Source organism: Garra rufa, chromosome 6 (assembly GCF_049309525.1).
Source record: "Garra rufa chromosome 6, GarRuf1.0, whole genome shotgun sequence".
Taxonomy (NCBI): domain Eukaryota; kingdom Metazoa; phylum Chordata; class Actinopteri; order Cypriniformes; family Cyprinidae; genus Garra; species Garra rufa.
This window is the reverse complement of record NC_133366.1, coordinates 8,742,903-8,762,058: the sequence shown is the minus strand read 5'-3', so window position 1 is coordinate 8,762,058 and position 19,156 is coordinate 8,742,903. Positions and strand designations below refer to the sequence as shown.

Below are 19,156 nucleotides of genomic sequence, written 5' to 3'. Positions count from 1 at the left end.
CAAAGAGAGAGGGAGGGGCGACTGTTTGTTACACATCGGCTGTTTTCGTTACGCCCGCTTCCGGCCCTTTCGGCCATTCTTCGGAAATCTCGCGATTTCTCACAGTCGAGCACGTGTACGTGTAATTTTGATCTGAAACATACGGTATTACATAAATCACGTTTGAGGTGTAATTAATTAACTATACGACAGCTATTGGACACAGATTAGATTATACACTACCAGTCAAAAGCTTTTGAACAGTAAGATTTTTAATGTTTTTAAAAAAGTATCTTCTGCTCACCAAGGCTGTATTTATTTGATTCAAACCACAGCAAAAACAGAAAATATATTTACTATTTAAAATAACTGTTTTCTTTTTTAATATATTTTAAAATGTAATTTATTCCTGTGATTTTAAAGCTGAATTTTTAAAACCATTACTCCAGTCACATGGGCAAATCATTATAATATTCTGATTTGCTGCTCAAAAACTCATTTACTATATTGAAAACAGCTGAGTAGTTTTTTCAGGTCTCTTAGATGAATAGAAAGCTCAGAACAACAGCATTTATCTGAAATAGAAATCTACTGTAATATTATAAATGTCTTTATCATCACCTTTGATCAATTTAAAGCATCCTTGCTAAATAAAAATATTTCTATAATTTCTTTAAAAAAATAATTATGCTGACTCCAGGCTTTTGAATGGTATGGTGTATAATGTTGCAAAAGATTTTTATTTTAGATAAATGCTGATTTTTGGATCTTTCTATACATCAAAGAATCCTGAAAATGTACTCTGCTGTTGTAAATATTGATAATAATAATAAAGTTCCTTATACAGAAAATCAGCATATTAGAATGATTTCTAAAATATCATGTGACACTGAAGACTGGAGTAATGATGCTGAAAATTCACCTTTACATCACAGGAATAAATTACACTTTAAAATCTATTAAAATAGAAAGCAGCTCTTTTAAATAGTAAAAAATTTCACGCTATTACTGCTTTTTCTGTATTTTGGATCAAATAAATGCAGGCTTGGTAAGCAGAAGACCATTAAATTAAAATAAAATGTAATGTAATGTAAAATACCCATTACCAGTAGTTTGGGGTAATTAAGAGACAAATTAAATTGATCAAAGGTTACAGTAAAGACATTTATAATATTACAAATATTTCTATTTCAAATAAATTGAACTCTCTACTCAATATCCTAAAAAATATTAAGCAACACTGATACAAAATGTTTCTCAATATAATTCTAATTTGCTTATTAAATAATCAATATTAATGAAACTCTAATAAAGTATTATGGTAGCAAATTCTGACAAAGTAATGTAAGAGTTTGCTAGTATGTTCACAGAATGTTTTCAATTCAAAATAAGTTCTACAAGCTAAATAAAAAACAGACACACAATGCTTTGTAAAAATAACCAACTTTATGTCTCCATAGTACTAATACACAGCTTTACAAATAGGATGATATGAACAAACCCTTTCATTTTAATGACGTCCCTATGCCAAAAAAAAAAAAAAAAAAAAAACAGTGGGTCTGTAGCATGAAAAAGACTTCAGTCTTTCTCACGTACTGCAATCAAATGAAAAAATATATATATAAACACACACAAACCCCCAATAAAGAACGCAGGAAAAGCATCAGGACGGACCCTAAACTGTCACATTCGCTCGCTGCGGTTCACAAGCCACATGGTCGCATGGCTCGACAACACAAATCTCTCTTCCTGCTCAGAATCTGTCCGTCTTCACTGGCCTGCCATACTGTATATTACATATTCACAAATAGACGAGGCTGAGAAAACATTAAAATGATTAGTAATGTGCTCCGAAAGAGGAAAGCAAACATACCGAAACAGAAACGTTGAGGCATATACAGTAAATTGATATATGAGAGATAGTTTCCTTTATATAAAATGCTCTGTTATGTAAAACCAAAAGGGTTTGGGAGGAGTCGGGTTACTAATAACAGACATGTCTTTAATTTACATATTGGCATGGATTTGGTCGACAAACAACCAACATCTGGATTCGTTTTCCTATTTGTCCTCATTTGACTGCTACTTCTCTATACACACCCGCGCACACCCACACACACACACACACACACACACACACACGCTTCCTTCATGAGCGTGAAACTGTACAGGTGCTCATTCACACATTTCCTCCGGGAGCTCGTGAGGGTTGAGGATTCCCGGGACAGACATCTGGAGCTTGTGTTTCTCCTCCTGAGCCTGACGCAGAGCCGCTTCCCTCTCCTCCAGGAACAGATCTGCGGAGTCCTCGCCAGCAAACTCCTGCAAACAAACAACCAGAGGGATTATGAACGGCCCACTGGAGCAACTCCAACGTCGCGTCAATTTAAGTCACGCTAATTTGTACAGTGTGTTTCACATTGTATTTCTTTTGAAAGCAGCTTTACATGATGTTGAACTATAACAATGTATCCATTTATAATCAGTCATAGCTAGAGCTGGGAATGTTATTCAGAATCCAAAACAGATCCATATCCATTTTAAAAGGCCAGACTAACATTACATAGCATTTTAATTATATTATCATTAACATTGATGTTTAATGCAATTGTGCACACTGGACAATACTAATTTATTAGTAGTATTACGAATGTATTATTGTTTTTAGCAGAGCATTTTATTACTACTAAGAATAATTTAATTAATTATTATTAACATTTTAAGATTTATACAAACAAATATGTATTTTCCGTTAATATTAAAATATAACATGCACAACAGCATTAATTAATATAAAACAACATTTTAATACTATTAATAATTAATTTAATAAGTATTGACATACTATTTTAGAAATAATAATAAACCCTTTCCGTTATGAATATTAACATGTAATTACTGAATTTAAATACATTATTATTATTATTATTACAAACTGTTATGCAATTTGTTTTTAATATTTTTATTCTGCATAACAAAGCATTTTGATTTTGATTATTAATTAAATAAATTCAAAATTAAAATAAATTCAACTATGCTTATTCATTGAAATCAAATAAATATTAATAAAGGAAACAAAACCACGGTTATTTATTATGCATAATAGAGCATTTTCATTATTAACAGTACTTTGTGCCACAAGGTAATAACCACAAGAACTAGCATAACATTTAAATATTTAATTAACATATTTATATTTAATATTATATGTAATACTATTAAACAGATAATTTATTACTATAATAATTATTAATTAAAATAAAATTACTACAAGTATTAATTCAAATTAATTATGATTAATATGAATATCAATAGTTAATATATGAATAAAATAAATACTAATAAAAGTAACAAAACCAGTGTTATGCATATTTTTATGCACAACAGACCATTTTATTATTACTATGATGATTAATTATTATTATAAAATAAATACTAATAATTAATAAACCATTATGAATATTTTTATTATGCATAATTAGAATAATTAATTGATTAATAATATGAATACATATTAATAGTTAATATGAATACTATATACTAACAAATACTAAATTAAAAGTAACAAAACCATTGTTATGCAGATTTTTTATTATGCATAAGAGCATTTTATTATTAAAATTACAGATTAATTATTCATTAAAAATACATTTAATTATTATAAATTTTAATTAATTATGATTAATAATAGGAATAAACATAAGTTATTAATATGAATAAAATAAATACCAAGAAAAAAAAATTCATTTTTTTTATTATGCATAACTTTACTGTAACAACTGATTAATAAATATAAAAATACATATTATGCATATTTACTTTATTTAATAACTATTAAAATAAAGTAAAATAAATTTTATTTAAAAATAAAATTATATTTTTGAAAAATAGAAAGTTCATTTTTAAGTCTACTCATATGTGCACCAATTCATATACTGAAATTTGGGTGGCTGGTTATGCGCTGGTCTATGACTAAAGAAAAAGGAAGTAAAAATCTAGCAGGAAGGAAGTAACATACCTTGATCTGGACCAGGAAGTCCCTGAGGTGCTCTTTAAAAGCAGGAATGTCCTGATTCAAGCTGAACAGACCTGTGACAAACACCTTCACCTGGGCACTGAAAATAAATAAATAAAATAAATCCACCATTAACATGAACACATGACACACACTGAAAACAATCCTTATGTTCTGGGCTTCTTACTCTTGCAGATGTGGGAAGGCAGTCTTCAGCAGATTGGCCACGTACTCCTGCACGTAAGACTGATTGTTGGCCGAGGTGCCTGCGTTCAAAGTGATGCTGATTTTACCTTCTTCCACCAGGTTGAACATGTAGGCGAGGATGGAGGCATGCATCGTCAGACCTGTCCATCACAAACAACATAGCATCCATCAGATACACATTCTGAATTAACTTCAGAGTCTGTCATTTGCAATATCATACGGCACTAAAATGTTTTAGCATGTTTAATTCAGTATAAATTAAATCAGTAAAAAATTACACAATTTAAATGAGAATAATAATGTATGCCATAATCAAAGCTCAAAACAATCCCATTTTGCTTTTCCCCCCTTTTTATTTCAGGTGAAAAATGATTCGCTGTGTGACTGATGTGGAGCTGTTTTGTTCAAAATAACAGCTCCATTAGTTACACTGTAAACATGTCACTCTCTCTCTGCCTAGCAACTGACCAGCAGTATGAGACGTATCCGTGACAACCGAGAAAATGTGCTGCAGGATGTCGCAGAAGTAGGTCTGATAGAAGCTCTGAGCTGCTCCCTCTTCCTGTGCGATGTTCTGCAGCATCGTGAACAGGATCTGAAGCCCTGGAGATGAACAAACAAACGCAGTCAGCATTTCCATTTGTGTATGTGACTCAGGGAAATTCGTATCAAAAGCATACCGTGGAATAACACAAAAACAGGTCATGCATGTTTGGCCATTAAGAATTGCATTTTGTAAAATTCAATGGTACTAGAGCCTTTTTGAGTAGTGTGGAGTATTTGTGTTTAAGCACAGTTCTCTCCGCTCACCTGTGTCAGCCACGTTCCTCATGGTGTGTTTGAAGGCCCAGATGATGGAGTCCAGAACCAGTTTGAACTGTGCTGGTGGGATGGACAGGAATGCTGGGAAACACTGGGAGTTGACGGCTTGCAGCAGGTAGAAGAAATGCGTCCTGTGCTCGGGGAACTCCTCAAAGTTCTGTCAGAGACAGAAAAAAGTTACTAAGTTTATTATAACAGTAATTAAACTACTAAAAAAGGTCAAATATAACCATTATAATACTACTTCACTGTAAAACAATACTTAAGAACAATAGACTACCATTACTAATAATAAAAACGAAATAAAAAAAATATTACAATAAGTAATGTCACTATTAATACTATTTCACTGTACTTAAGAACAACACCACTAATACTACTCAACTAATTACTGTTTATTAATAAATATAAATATTAAATGAAGTAATGTTACTGTAAAATAAGAGTACTTAAACACTACTACTATTTTTATTCAGTAATTACTTAGTACTTAGTTACTTTTACAGTAACATACTTAAGGCGTACTAAGGAAACACTACTACTACTAATAATTCTTAGGTAATTACTACGTTTATTACTAAATAAAAACATTAAAATAAATAAGGTTACTATTGTAATACTATTTCACTGTAAAATAAGAGTTCTTAAGAACAACGCTACTACTACTATTAATAATTATCACCAAGTTTATTACTAAAAATATTAAGTAATGTTACCATTGCAGTACTATTTCACTGTAAAATAAAAGTACTTAATACTACTACTAATACTTATTACTAAGTTTATTACTGAATAACAACATTAAAATAATGTTACTATTGTAATACTATTTCACTGTAAAATAAGAGTACTTAAGAGCAATACTCCTACATTAAGTTTATTACTAAATAAAAAAATAAATGTTACTATTGCACTATTACACTGTAAGTTAAGAGTACTTAGTAATGACGTATTAGTAGTAGTATTGTTAAGTTAATGACAAAAAAAATATTAAAATTAGTAATGATATTGTAATACCATTTCACTGTAAAATAAGACTACTTAAGAACAATACTACTACTACTAACAACAATACTTAAGTCATTACTCAGTTTATTACTACACAAACATTATAATAAGTAGTTACTATTGTAATACCATTTCACTGCAAAAGAGAACAATAACACTACTAATAATCTTAGTCATTACTAAGTCTATTACGAAAAACAAATAATAAAATAAGTGTTACTATATAAATGTTACTATTGTAATACTTAAAATATCACTGTAAAATAAGCAAAATACTACAACTAATAATAGTTATTACTATTAACTAGAAATTGTACTATTGTAATGTTTCATTGTAAAATAAAAATAATTAAAAATATAATAATATATTACTTTCTAGTGCAACTGTTAAATTACAGTACTCATTTACAGACCTCTTCATTTTCAAACACTAAACAATTCAGCTTTTTTATTTTGAGGCAAACCTTAAGCTTCTCTTTTGAGACAATGCTCATTACAATTGTGAGAAGAGGATTTGAGCACTTTGTGTTCCCTAATGCACATTTTAAGCAACTTTTTTAAGCATTTACTGTGAACAGAGCTGCTCATATATAAGAAATGAAAAGTGCTGCACAACACACAGCATATATGGTTACATTAAATCAGCGTTTGCAACTTGATAAGCACACTAAGACATATCATGATTTTGGTTCGATCTTGATTAATCGCTCAGCCCTACATTGTGAAAAACAGTTTATACATGCACTTGACTTGAAGTTTATCAACATATATAAAATGAAACGGTTGCACTGACAGACAGGATGGACTAACCTTGTTGATCATTTCGAGGGTGCATTCAAACACAGCATCGAATATCTTGGGGATCTCCCCTGTTATGTGAGCGCCAAGCTTGTTGACGATGGTTGCCATAGTGCTGAGCACCTCTGGTTCTCGAGCTGCTGGAACGTTCCTTTGATAGTCAATAAGAACCGCCTCCAGCAAAGGTGGAACAAAGTTCTCTCCGACCTGAAAAGACAACAAAAATGCTTTGTACTGCTGTCAAACTCAGGTTGTTGATTTGACAAGTGTAGACTGATTCAGGATAATCAGAACTAACCATCTGTGGGTCGTTGGAGCGGCTGACCCATCCGGAGATGAGCTTCAACGTCTCTCTCTTCACCGTCCGCATGCTTCGTATCAGAGGCTGCTTGGTCACCATCTCACCTGCAGAGAAAGATCAAAGAGTTAACCGTGAGCCGTTAGTATGTGGCTCATGTGCTCCATGTCGGTGTGCGTGGCTTACCGTTGCTCTGGATGGCAGAAGAGATGTTCTCGCTCAGGCACTTGTAGACGTTGAGCATGTCCAGGTAAATGCGGCCTAGCTGCAGGACGAAGGGGTGACCCACGGCTTTACACGCTCTTACATTGGTCTTCAGGATGCTGCCTAGTTGACGCACCGTCTCTGGGTCTTTCAGGATGTCCACGTTCTGAATAAAGAGAGACGACATGCGCTTTGAGTTTAGGTGCTGCTGTTTCAACTTGGTAGTTAGAACTTAAGAGCAAGAAAAATCCAGTTTTTATTATACAAGCCCTTTTGGTTTTCATTTGGAAAGTTCTGAGTATTAAAATTAAAAATTAAAATTAATTATGTGTTACCACCAGAGTTATTATTAAAATAAACACTTAATTAAAACCATTAAAAACAAAAACAAACATTACACAAAAAAAGGACAGATTTCACATTTTGTTTAACTTGATGTACTAAAACTAACAATAATAATTACATAATAATAAAATTATTAAAACAAACCAAAAAAAAAAAATGAAGTATATAGATAAGTTATGATGGTTAACTAAAACTTGAAATCCACATAAATAAACTGAAATAAATAAATTTACCAAAAAATTAGGAATAAAAAGACAAAAACACAAAGTGAATAAACTAGTTTAAACCATAACTAAAACTGCAACAGTATCTCAGTATTACTAAAATAACACTGCTTCTTACCTTGGTGGCCTGCTGGATGATGCTGTCCCACACCTGGTTGGGAAGAAGCATGTATTTCTCGATCAGGCGCTCCTGGACAGCCTGATCTGTCTGTGCACCGATCATGTATCCCACAGCCTCGTAGAATGTGTGCACTTGCTGCGGTTGCAGGTCACAGATGATGGTGTTGATGTTGTTGAGGATCTCATCGATGAAGGGCATCACCTCCCCAACCTGAACCTGCACAAAATGCCTTCTGCACTTCTGAGCGATCTTGATGAAGGTGTCACAGGCCATGTCTTGCACACCATCATGTGTCTCTGAAAGAGCAAGAGAGATTTAACAATTAATATACATTATACACTATTATGGTAAAATCTGCATGCATGCCCAGACAAAAAGCTCTAACACAATCCAATCCTCACCGTGCATGAACTCAAAGAGCTTGTTGACGACAGTCTTGAGGAACTTCCAGTGAGCCCTGAGGAATCGTGGGTACTGGCCGACGATGTACATGATGTTAGAGGCGATGATGGCCTTGTTGTCTTTCCCTCTTTTCTGTTCACACAGACCCAGCAGGTCCTGAGACAGAAACAGAAATTTGGTGTTAAGCAGTTAATTTTGACAGGCATTTTTGATTTAGTCTTAAATCACATTTTAGTCATTTGAGTCTTTCATAGTTTTAGTCTATGAAAAGTCACTGCATTTTTGTCAACTTTTAAGTGGTAGCCATTTCATAGTCTTCAAACAAAAATAGTCATTAATTCTTTCTTTAGAGTAAGTCAATGAAGCTTACGAGAAATTTGAATTAAGGACTGAATTTGGAAAAACTGAAATAAAAGACAATTTTCATTTCTGGGCAGAGATACAAATTAAACTCATTTTTCAGATACAGTAAGTTTACTTACTATGTATACATTTGTTTACCATCTTCTGTTGGTTAACATTAAAAATATACAGGTATTTAATTAGGAATGCTGTCCCTTTAAGACGGAAGGCATACATGTAATACCGACACACATTCAGTTTTCACCCGTTTACATTCACTTAAGCCATAACTGACTGTATTTACATGAGATACTCAACCGATAGACATTTGGACTACTGTGTGTGTATTTGAGCACTGAGAACTGATTGTGTTTAATTAGTTAACCCGACAACGAATTGTGACTTCTGGAAAAAACGAGATGTCTGGTCACCCTATCCCTATCCCTTCGGGTGCTGAGGCCATTGCTTCAAATTGCTAGCCTGCGTTTTGGTAGCTTATCCGTCCACTGCGGCTTTCATACTAAGACTAGATATGCAAACGCCTCTTATGATCCAATGACAGGGTTGCACATTTTGAAAGACAAGACAGTTAACTTAACCTATAGGATGTATTTTGAACGTCCAGTAGTCCTCAAATAACATTCTAGTGCCGTCTCGTTTATCATCAGATACAACGTCTCGTCTTATTCATTAACAAACATTTTTTTCTGTGACTGACTATTTTTTGTTGTCGTCTTCAACTAAATTAACACTGGTGTTAAGGCTTTTAAATGTTTTCTTCTGCTCATCAAGGCTGCATTTTTTTTAAATTAAAAATACAGTAAAAACAGCAAAATTATGAAATATAATTACAATTTAAGATAGTTGTTTTCTATGTTAATATATTTTAACATGCAATTTATTCCTATGATGCAAAGCTGAATTTTCACATAAACACCTTAATGACTGTGACGAGGAATCTCTTTTCATCCTCCTCATGCATGGCACCACTGATGGAGCCGATGGCCCAGCACAGCGTGTTCAGGTTCCTCCAGGACCACTCGGTACCGTTCACTTGATTATGAAGCTTCTCTGTCATGATCCGCTCCGTATCGGCATAGTCCAAATGAGTCAAATAGACTGGACAGAACAAAGAGATCATTATAAAGCTTTCTCCATTTACTTTTCCTCTGCTCAGTTAGAAAACAGCCCATAATAGTTACCCAGAGTCTCTCTCATGTTCTTGTAGAGGTTGATGGAGTCGGTGTCCTTCATGAACTCTCTCACCACCTCGCCCTGATCGTTCTCCACCACCAGAACCTCCTCCGGTTTGGCCATGCGACTCACCATCAGAAGACGCACCTGAGAAGGGTCAAAAACACAGTCAGATTTTCTCTAGCTAGCTATCAACTTTTTGAAGTGGAGCTGCTATACACCTTGACTAACTGACCTTGGAAAGCACAGGCAAGTAGAGGTGTCTGCGGGGCGGCACGTCGAAGTGTTGGCTGGTCGACAGCAGCGGAGAGGTGGAAGTAGAGAAGGGACTCTCTCTGTAGAGCTCAGCGGCCAGATGGTTCCAGTACTCCAGACAGATCTTAAAGATCTCCGTCTCCTCCACCTCAGACACCAACAGCATGTAATGCAGGGCCTGAGCACATGGGAGTTAAAAAGTTAAGAGTCTGTGTCACTTTAACATCTTTTTCACTACGTTTAACAAAGTGTATACCTCCATAAGCGTCTCTCTGAGGTTGAGTCTCTTCTCTATCAGCTGTCCATGCTCTTTGAGGAAGGTGCAGAGAAACAGACTGAGGTTCTGGATGAAGTTTTGCTCATCATCTCTTCCATTTGAATACGCCAGACGGATATTTGTGCTCAGAGGCAGCATCTGTCGAACAGGAAAAATTAGTGATGCATTTGGTGTATTGTTTAAAAATGAACACTAAATATCAGTTTACATCTCCAACATTTATTTTGCCATTAACTGTAATAATTAAGCAGGGTTTCTGCAGGATTTTCAAATCTTATTTAAATGCCTTTTAATGCCCTTTTTAATGCCATTTCTAACATTTTTAATGCCATACGCAACCAATAACTAACACCCCTGTGTTTGAATGCGTGTTATTATAATGCATTTTTTTTCCATGCGGTCTTACAATGAGGCAACAATCAACATATATTACTCTGCTGAACATAATTAGAAATGGATCAGGAGACAGCTTAAAATGTCAGCGTTTATTTGCAGATTTCAAAATTTCAAATATCAAGTCTGAACAGAAAAAAAAATTCTGAAACTTCAAACTCTTAGAGGCTAAAACGGTCCGCTCTTAAGTCTGTGTCACACAATTTTGGACCAGCCAGAAGCAATTACCAAACTGGTTCCGTGTTTATCATACTACGCGACAGTGAATCAAAGTTATTAGTGGTGCAACGGATCACAAAACTCACGGTTCTGATCATATCACGGATTTGGAGTCACGGATCGGATCATTTTTCAGATCAGCAAAAAACAAACGAAACAAAAAAAAGTTAGTTGTATATTAATTACTGAATGCTTTAAGTACTTCTAATCCACAGCAAAAACTACTAGCTCAACTAATAAAGTCAGTAACAAAACAAGAACAATTACACAAATGACAAGTGTAGATGAATACAACACAGTTACTAATGAAATCAATAACACTAGCATTCAAGTGCAGAAATTTAATATTTAATTGTAAAATAACTAGTGCTTCTCACTGCAGGTATTTATTTGATGCTGTCTCTTTAAGGCCAAATGCACGTACCTAATACTGGCATGCTGATACTGATCAATACTGATCTCTTTCTCAGCTGTTTCGGTTCACTGAAGACATAACCGACTGTGTTTACCAGAATACCAAAACGGGTATTTAATCATAACTTTGTATGTATGTTAAGAGAAGTTTTAAAGAGGAATCAATCTGTGAATTACATCAAATCAAAATCGATATTTTTTGATAATCGATGCTGGAGTTCATGTGTAGAGACCCAGGCGATACTTCGAGCAATGTTTCATGGTGTGTCGAGCCTTCTTAGTGTTGAAAAATTATCGGTTTTGATGCACTCAAAGTTATGCACCTAGTACTCCCATTCACGGTCCTTGACCACAAAACGAAATCACGGTCAATCTCAAAAACGGCTCGTTTGTCGTAATTATGTTTTTAGATATATGTTTGTCTCGTTTACAGTAAAAAAAAAAAAAACAGCCCAGGTTGCATTTTGGCAATAGTTATCCTTTAACCCTTTAGGCGCCAGGTTTTTTTTTGGAAAAATCCTGGATTTTGACATCAAGTTTTCAAAAGCTTGTGGCTTGAAAGGGCTTAAAGACTGTAAATTAGAAAAATGTTGGGCATCACCAAAAGTTGATGTGGGGTGTAAATATTCCCATCTAATTTGCATATTATGACGTCATCATGGGGGCGGGATTGAAATTAATAATATTCAGGAAATAGTAGATATTGAATAGATGTTTTTTTTTAGTTTTTTTTGTCTTTTTATCCTCATTCCAAATGATCAGAAAAGAGAAAACCAACAATAAAACAGGAAAAATTACTCAATTACTACTATATTACTATACTATATAGTAAAACGCATGTGAACAGTAGCCTAATGTTTGATTAGTTCATCAGTAATACTCAGGAAATAATAGATATTGAATGGATGTTTGAACTTATTTGCACATTTTTTGCCTTTTATCCTCATTCCAAATTATCAGAAAAGAGGATACCAACAATATAACAGGAAAAAGTACTAAATTATTACTATTCTATATAGTAAAATGCATGTGAACAGTAGCCAACTGTTTGATCAGTTGATAATATTCAGGAAATAATAAATATTGAATGGATGTTTGAAGTTGTTTGCTCATTTTTTTTGTCTTTTATCCTTATTTCAAATGATCAGAAAGAGGAAACCAACAATAAAAAAGGAAAAAGTACTAAATTATTACTATATTACTATTCGATGTAGTAATAAAATGCATGTGAACAGTAGCCAACTGTTTTATCATTTCATAAGTAATATTCAGGAAATAAAAGATAATAAATGGATGTTTTAACTTATTTGCATGTTTTTTCTTCTTTTTATCCTCATTCCAAATGATCAAAAAAAGAGAACACCAACAATAAAACAAAAATATTACTTTTTACACTACTATATAGTAGTAAAATGATCAAATGGATGAGAATAGAGGAAACCAACAATAAAACAGAAGAAATTACTAAATTATTAGAATATTACTATACCCCTGTGTACACTATGAGCACATTCACCCCTGCCACCCCCATTCCTTTTGGGCAAAGGGACGAAATGATCGCTGGTTTGTGCTTTGTGAACACTTTCTCGTCTTGCGCGGCGGCACCACTGTTATGCAAAGATGTACCGGGAGACGCGCGTCCATTAGACGGCCGATCATCACTTCCAAAAGGCAAACATTCCCCTTCAGAGTGAGAATCGGCAAATAACATTTGCAACATTTGTTTGTGCTTTATTTGTTTGTGCTTCATGAACAATCTCGTCTTACACAGCAGCACAACAGCTCCGCAAAGATGTACCGCGAGATGCGCGTCTATTAGATGGCTGATCGTCATTTCCAAAAGACAAATATTCCCCTTTAGAGTCAGAATCGGAAAATAACATTTGCAACACATCCTCACGGTACAACTTTTTAATCAGCCATTTGGTGCTTTTCTCCTCACAAATCTGACAATTTACTCTATTTACGCTATGAACTGTACTGCTTCCGCATCAATGAAGATCGCTCACTTTCTCTATGATTTCCTCCAACACTTTGAATAGGAACAAGACGTAATTTTGGTCTAGAATGGAAGTACTACATGTATGCCATCTAGTGGTAAGGAATACAAATGAGAAATTACACTGTATTAGGAAATACAGTCTATTTCATTGGGTATGACGTCTTGTCGCAGAATTGCAAGCAAAATCACTCACTGGATTATTACAATTAATGTCAAAATATGGAAATGTAAACTGATATTTTTTACTGACACTAAAGCAAATAACAGAAATAACTGACCATTTTAGATCCTTTTGGTATTTGAATACATTTGAAAGTTTTAAAACTTATTCCTGTGATACAAAGCTGAATTTTTAGCATCATTAATCTAGTCTTCAGTGTCACATGATCCTACAGAAATCATTCTAATAAGTTGAATTGAAGATCAACAAAAGTGCATTCTTTGATATATAGAAAGTTCAAAAGAACAGCATTTATTTGAAACAGATTTTTTGTAACATTATAAGAGTCTTTATGACCACACTTGATCAATTTAATGCATCCGTGTTAAATATGTATTTATTTATTAAAAACAAACAAACAAAAACATTATAGTGTGTGTGCACACATGTACCTGTTTGAGCTGTATCATGGTGAGACTGAACAAGTTCACAAACTGCTCCTCGTACTGACTGACACTGACACCTGCGATCTCCGTCAGACATTTTAGAGTGACGTTCCGGAACATCGGAACATTCAGAAACTGTGAAAGAAATCAAAAAATAAATCAGAAACTTTCAGGAACACTCAGTGATTTTCACTAAGTGAAAAGCTATGAATGTAGGAGCACCAGCTCGGACACAAAGCTTTGAGCAGAGAGCCAATATGAACAGCCAGTGCTCCAATGATTTTCCTCTCTTTCTTACGCACTGGCAAGCTGAACCAATGACAGTGCGCCTTTGTGAGAGGAGTGACAGCGGTCTGCTGCAACGGCATTTCATTAAATCAAACGAGCTACAATTAGAGACCTCGAGTTGTGTTACCTTGTACACCAGCGTGCTGATAAGTTTGGTCTCAAAAATGTAGCCCAGCGGAATCCAGTTCAGGAATCGAAGGAGGGTCTCCAAGGTGGCGTGGACCAGAGGGGCATTCTGGGAATTTTCCTGATCAAATAAGGTGGGGTAAATAAACTCAACTGTACTGTACATAAAGAAATAGTTCTCTCAAAAGGGAAAATTAGCTGAAATTTACTCCCACTCAGGCCATCAAAGATGTAGATGAGTTTGGTAATTCATGAGAATATATTTGGAGAAACGGAGAATTACATCACTTCCTTTGTAGTGAATGGGTGGCATCAGAATGAGAGTCCAAACAGCTGATAAAAACATTACAACAATCCACACCACTCCAGTCCATCAATGAATGTCATGTGGAGTGAAAAGCAGCATGTTTTCAATAATCAAGTTCATTCTTTGGACGTGAGTGGACTAGTTTGGGTCACATGTGGATTTTTGTGAAGTTTTTATGAGCTCTAAATCTGACAGCACCCATTCACTGCAGAGGATCAATTGGTGAGCGAGTAATGCAATGCCACATTTCTCCAAACCTGTTCTAATGAAGAAACCAACACATCTACATTTTGAATGGCCTGAGGCTGAGCAGCATATTTTCATTTTTGAATGAATGAGCTACTCCTTTAATTAGAAAAACACTATAAATACAGCATCTCTTTAATAACATGCTTGTAACATACCATGACAAACTGGCACAGCTGGAATATTTGGGAAAATTCGTTGCACATACTGCAAAAAGAAAAAGGGAAAGTGTTTGAGTAAATATCACTGCAATTACTTTTCCAGCCACACCCTGCACAATCTGTAACTGTCACATGCACTGCAGGTCATGTGTACCTGTCCTTTAGGTGTTTGGCTTTGACCTGAGTCATCTGCCCGCTGGAAAAGTCAAACACCTCCTCACTGAGGAGCTTTAGGATGATCATGTTGTTCTGACACAGGCTCTCACTGGTGCGACTCGCTCCCACAATGTCACTGATGAATGTGGGCCAGTGCTTCGGCCACTCCTGCTTCAGAATCTACACACAAACAGGAACACAACATGAGCGATAAAGCAATGAGTCATTCGCTCTTACAAAATCTTTACTACACATATTCCTGAAATGAAACTCACCTGCACCAGGATCATGTTGAGCTTTGCTATGTAAACCCCTTCCTTCTGTATAAGCACAAAAACAAGTCAATCTGGGTAATTAGTTAACTAAAACTAAAAACTGTTTTTAATATATACACAATACCAGTCAGAAGTTTTTGAACAGTAAGATTTAATTTTTTAATGGTTTAAAGTCTCCAAATTACAGCAAAATTTTTAAATATTTTTTACTATTTAAAATAACTGATTCTATTTGAACACATTTTAAAATGTAATTTATTCCTGTGATTTCAAAGCTGAATTTTTAGCATCATTACTCCAGTCACATGATCCTTCAGAAATCATTCTAATATTCTGATTAGCTGCTCCAAAAACATTTATTAGTAGTATTATGTTGAAAACTTTAAGGTTTCTTTAATGAATCGAAAGTTCATAAGAACAGCATTTATCTGAAAAAGACATTTGTACCATAGTGTATATTGTTACAAAAGCTTTTTATTTTAGATAAATGCTGACCTTTGGACCCTTCTATTCATCAAAGAATTTAGGCCACAAAGAAAAAAAAAAAAAAAAAAAAAAAAAAAAAAAAAGTACTCAGTTTTAGTTATGGATAATTATTATTTAAAAAAAGTTTCTTAAGCACCAAGTCAGCATATCAGAATGACTTCTGAAGGATCATGTGACACTGAAGACTGGCGTAATGATGAAAATTCAGTTTTGATCACAGGAATAAATTACATTTTAAAATATATTAAAATAGAAAACAGCTATTTTCAATAATAAAAATAGATATACATAATATCTATATATAGCACAATATTACTGCTTTTGCTGTATTTTGGATCAAATAAATCCAGGCTTGGTGAACAGAAGTTAGATGTCAAGGCAAAAATTATCATTTTCATTCACTTAAAGTTGAAGTACTACTTTATTAAGTAAAACTTAAATAAGAACTACTTTTTTAGTTATTTTAATAATGATGAAATTAGCAAAAAAAATTATTAATAATGCAAAAAAAACTCAAATTTTAACGATTTTTTTTTCAGTTGTTTATTTTTACTTCAAGTAATGAAAATATTTTTAATAATTTGAAAAATTTAATAAATCATTTTTAAAAAAAATAAAGCCAATTAAAATATTTATCCCCCCACAATCTCATTTTCATTTAAACTTTACATATTTCTTCAATAACTAAAACAAAAATTAAACCAATGCAACAAGCTAAAAAGACAACAAAACTTTAAAATTAAACTGAAAATAAAAAAAAACTCAAATACAAACAGTAAAAGTAACACTAAACATATGAAGCATTTTTATTACCTCTACACTGTTGGCATCAGAGGAAGTCTTGATAATCAGTCCGACAACATATTTCTTAATTCCTGTGAACAGAGATTCCTAAGAGTCATTTTGTTTCCACATGACAGCAGTGTTATAGAAGGTGGAGGTGTGTAATAGATTCTCCATAGAGACCAAGGTCAGTGTGCGTAAATGTTCAGACTTAAGTCATACAGTCTCTCACCTTCACACTGGTTTCGTGGAAGAATCTTCCAGCGCGTTTTGATCACTGACTCTAGTATCTGAAGAGCATAGTACTGCAATACAAACAGCAAAGAGTAATCATGAGTTTAATGTACCAGAATTATCATCTAGCAAAACGATGAAAATAAAGTTGACATACTTTTGTCTTCATGTTCTGGGAGAACTCCAATATGGTGTCCACTCTGGTCCAGGCATCCGGGTGGTCCTTCAAGTTGGTGAGAACTTCTTGTGCCAGTCTTTGCTGAAATAATCACAATGGAAAGCACTGTATGTGATTTAAATGTAGGCAAAACACCAGAACGGCCTTGGATTTTGCAAACAAACTCATACCTGAGATCCCACATCATAGTACATGGAGTTGACGACATTGTCCAGCAGGGTGATGTCTAGCTTTTGACTGAAGTCCAGCAACTGCCGTGCTGTGTGATCCGCCAACATGGTCATGTCTGCCGGCATAGAGCTGGAAAACAAAACGGATGACATCTTTTAGTTATCAAAAAACAAATAGTAGACTTCATTGACCATTCATCCCAACACTTTCACTATCTCTCAGACACCAAACCAATGGCTCATACCACGTGGGTGCACTTTAGTCCACAGAACACATTACTTAAGCATGCAGGTGCACTGAAATACAACCTATAATGACTCTGAGTGCAGTTTTGCTGAGATCACCGTTACAACAGCGAATATTAGAAGTTAAACGATTCTTTAAAAAATGCTAACATGGCAGTTTGACACATTAAACGTGTGCTCCTTCCACAGCTAGATAAACACAAAAAGTAAACAAGCATTTGTGACAACAGATCTTAATATAACGTTACACTAATCAAACTTTTCAGAAAGGAGCCCACATGAATTGTAGTTACAGGAAGCGATGAGGAACAAAACGCGTTTTCGTTTCTGGTCAGTGTGTCAGCAAACTAGCACTTCATTCAACTCACTCAGCATAGTAAATAATATTTATAACAGGTTAGCATTTTACCAAACACCTCAAAAACAATCTTTAACTTACCTGTTTTAACCAAAACTCCCTTTCGCTGAAAAAAACAACAATGCTAACGTGGTTTAGGAATCTACAACTAGGTTAAGTGTCCTGAAAACGTGCGTCGCGTCAAAACAAGATCAAGACGTAAGGTAAAAAATAGCCTATATGATATATCTCATTTTACAGGATAGCGGGTATAACGTTAAACCGATTTCAAATGAACTCGAAGCATCCAGCGAGTTCACTTTAAGCGCTAACTAGCTGGTTATCTCACTATGTAAGTTAGCCAAGCAAACTATAGTGCACAGCAAACGATACATGAAAAGCATCGAAACACACAATTTCGGTGTTATTTTTAATTATTGTCTTCAGTAATTGAGTCCGGGTCCTCTTTCAGTCAGCAGCTCGTGTTAGTTCATCTGTCTCTCTGTAAGACGGTTCACAGCTCGCTTTAACTTCTCATTCCGTTTTATAACACCAGCATCAAAGCAATCGTTAGTTTATTTTTTTGTCTATTGCAGAAAAACCGTTGTTTTGAAAGCAAATATCTGCGAGAGACTGTGACCCAGCTCCTCTCTAGTCTCATGCATCACACGCAAGACCGGTTGAAACCGGTTCAGACTGGCATATTCCATCTCGGTTTAGTTTTCAGGCCGTAGCGCCGCGTAAAATTCGGACTGCGTACACGCCCTCCGCTGCAGCTGATTGGCCGGAGAAGGCAGCGCGGAAGCCGTGCGCGCATGTGATTGGCTAGAGGTGCCGTCCGTCAGGATTGACCCCTCCCAGCGCGTCTTTTGCCCTTGGTTTCATGTATGAGGCGGGTTTTGCATCACAGCGTGAGCGTGAGGTGGGCCGGACCGCGTGGAGCATGGAAAATTACTGAGATGTTGACTGTGATGTACAAACAGTAACTGACCATGATGTGTATTTTTAGGCTGTGGCTCATGTTTAAAATGTTTTATA

The 19,156-nt window shown here is 34.8% G+C and overlaps 1 protein-coding gene across 1 annotated transcript; it reads right to left on the bottom strand.

The window, feature by feature from the left end:
• Positions 1-1,437: 1,437 nt before the first annotated feature.
• On the bottom strand, positions 1,438-18,802 carry xpo1a (exportin 1 (CRM1 homolog, yeast) a). Its single transcript, XM_073841877.1, has 24 exons — positions 18,221-18,802; positions 17,536-17,665; positions 17,345-17,446; positions 17,186-17,258; positions 16,984-17,045; positions 15,685-15,729; positions 15,408-15,589; positions 15,251-15,299; positions 14,541-14,660; positions 14,132-14,260; positions 10,471-10,629; positions 10,195-10,392; positions 9,968-10,106; positions 9,703-9,884; positions 8,423-8,579; positions 8,019-8,317; positions 7,314-7,497; positions 7,128-7,234; positions 6,842-7,036; positions 5,012-5,180; positions 4,670-4,804; positions 4,182-4,341; positions 3,998-4,094; positions 1,438-2,301 (listed from the first exon to the last, which is right to left on the bottom strand). The coding sequence occupies exons 2-24, from the start codon at positions 17,659-17,661 to the stop codon at positions 2,155-2,157; spliced, it is 3,216 nt and encodes a 1,071-aa protein (XP_073697978.1). The 5' UTR covers positions 17,662-17,665; positions 18,221-18,802; the 3' UTR covers positions 1,438-2,154.
• Positions 18,803-19,156: the final 354 nt, after the last annotated feature.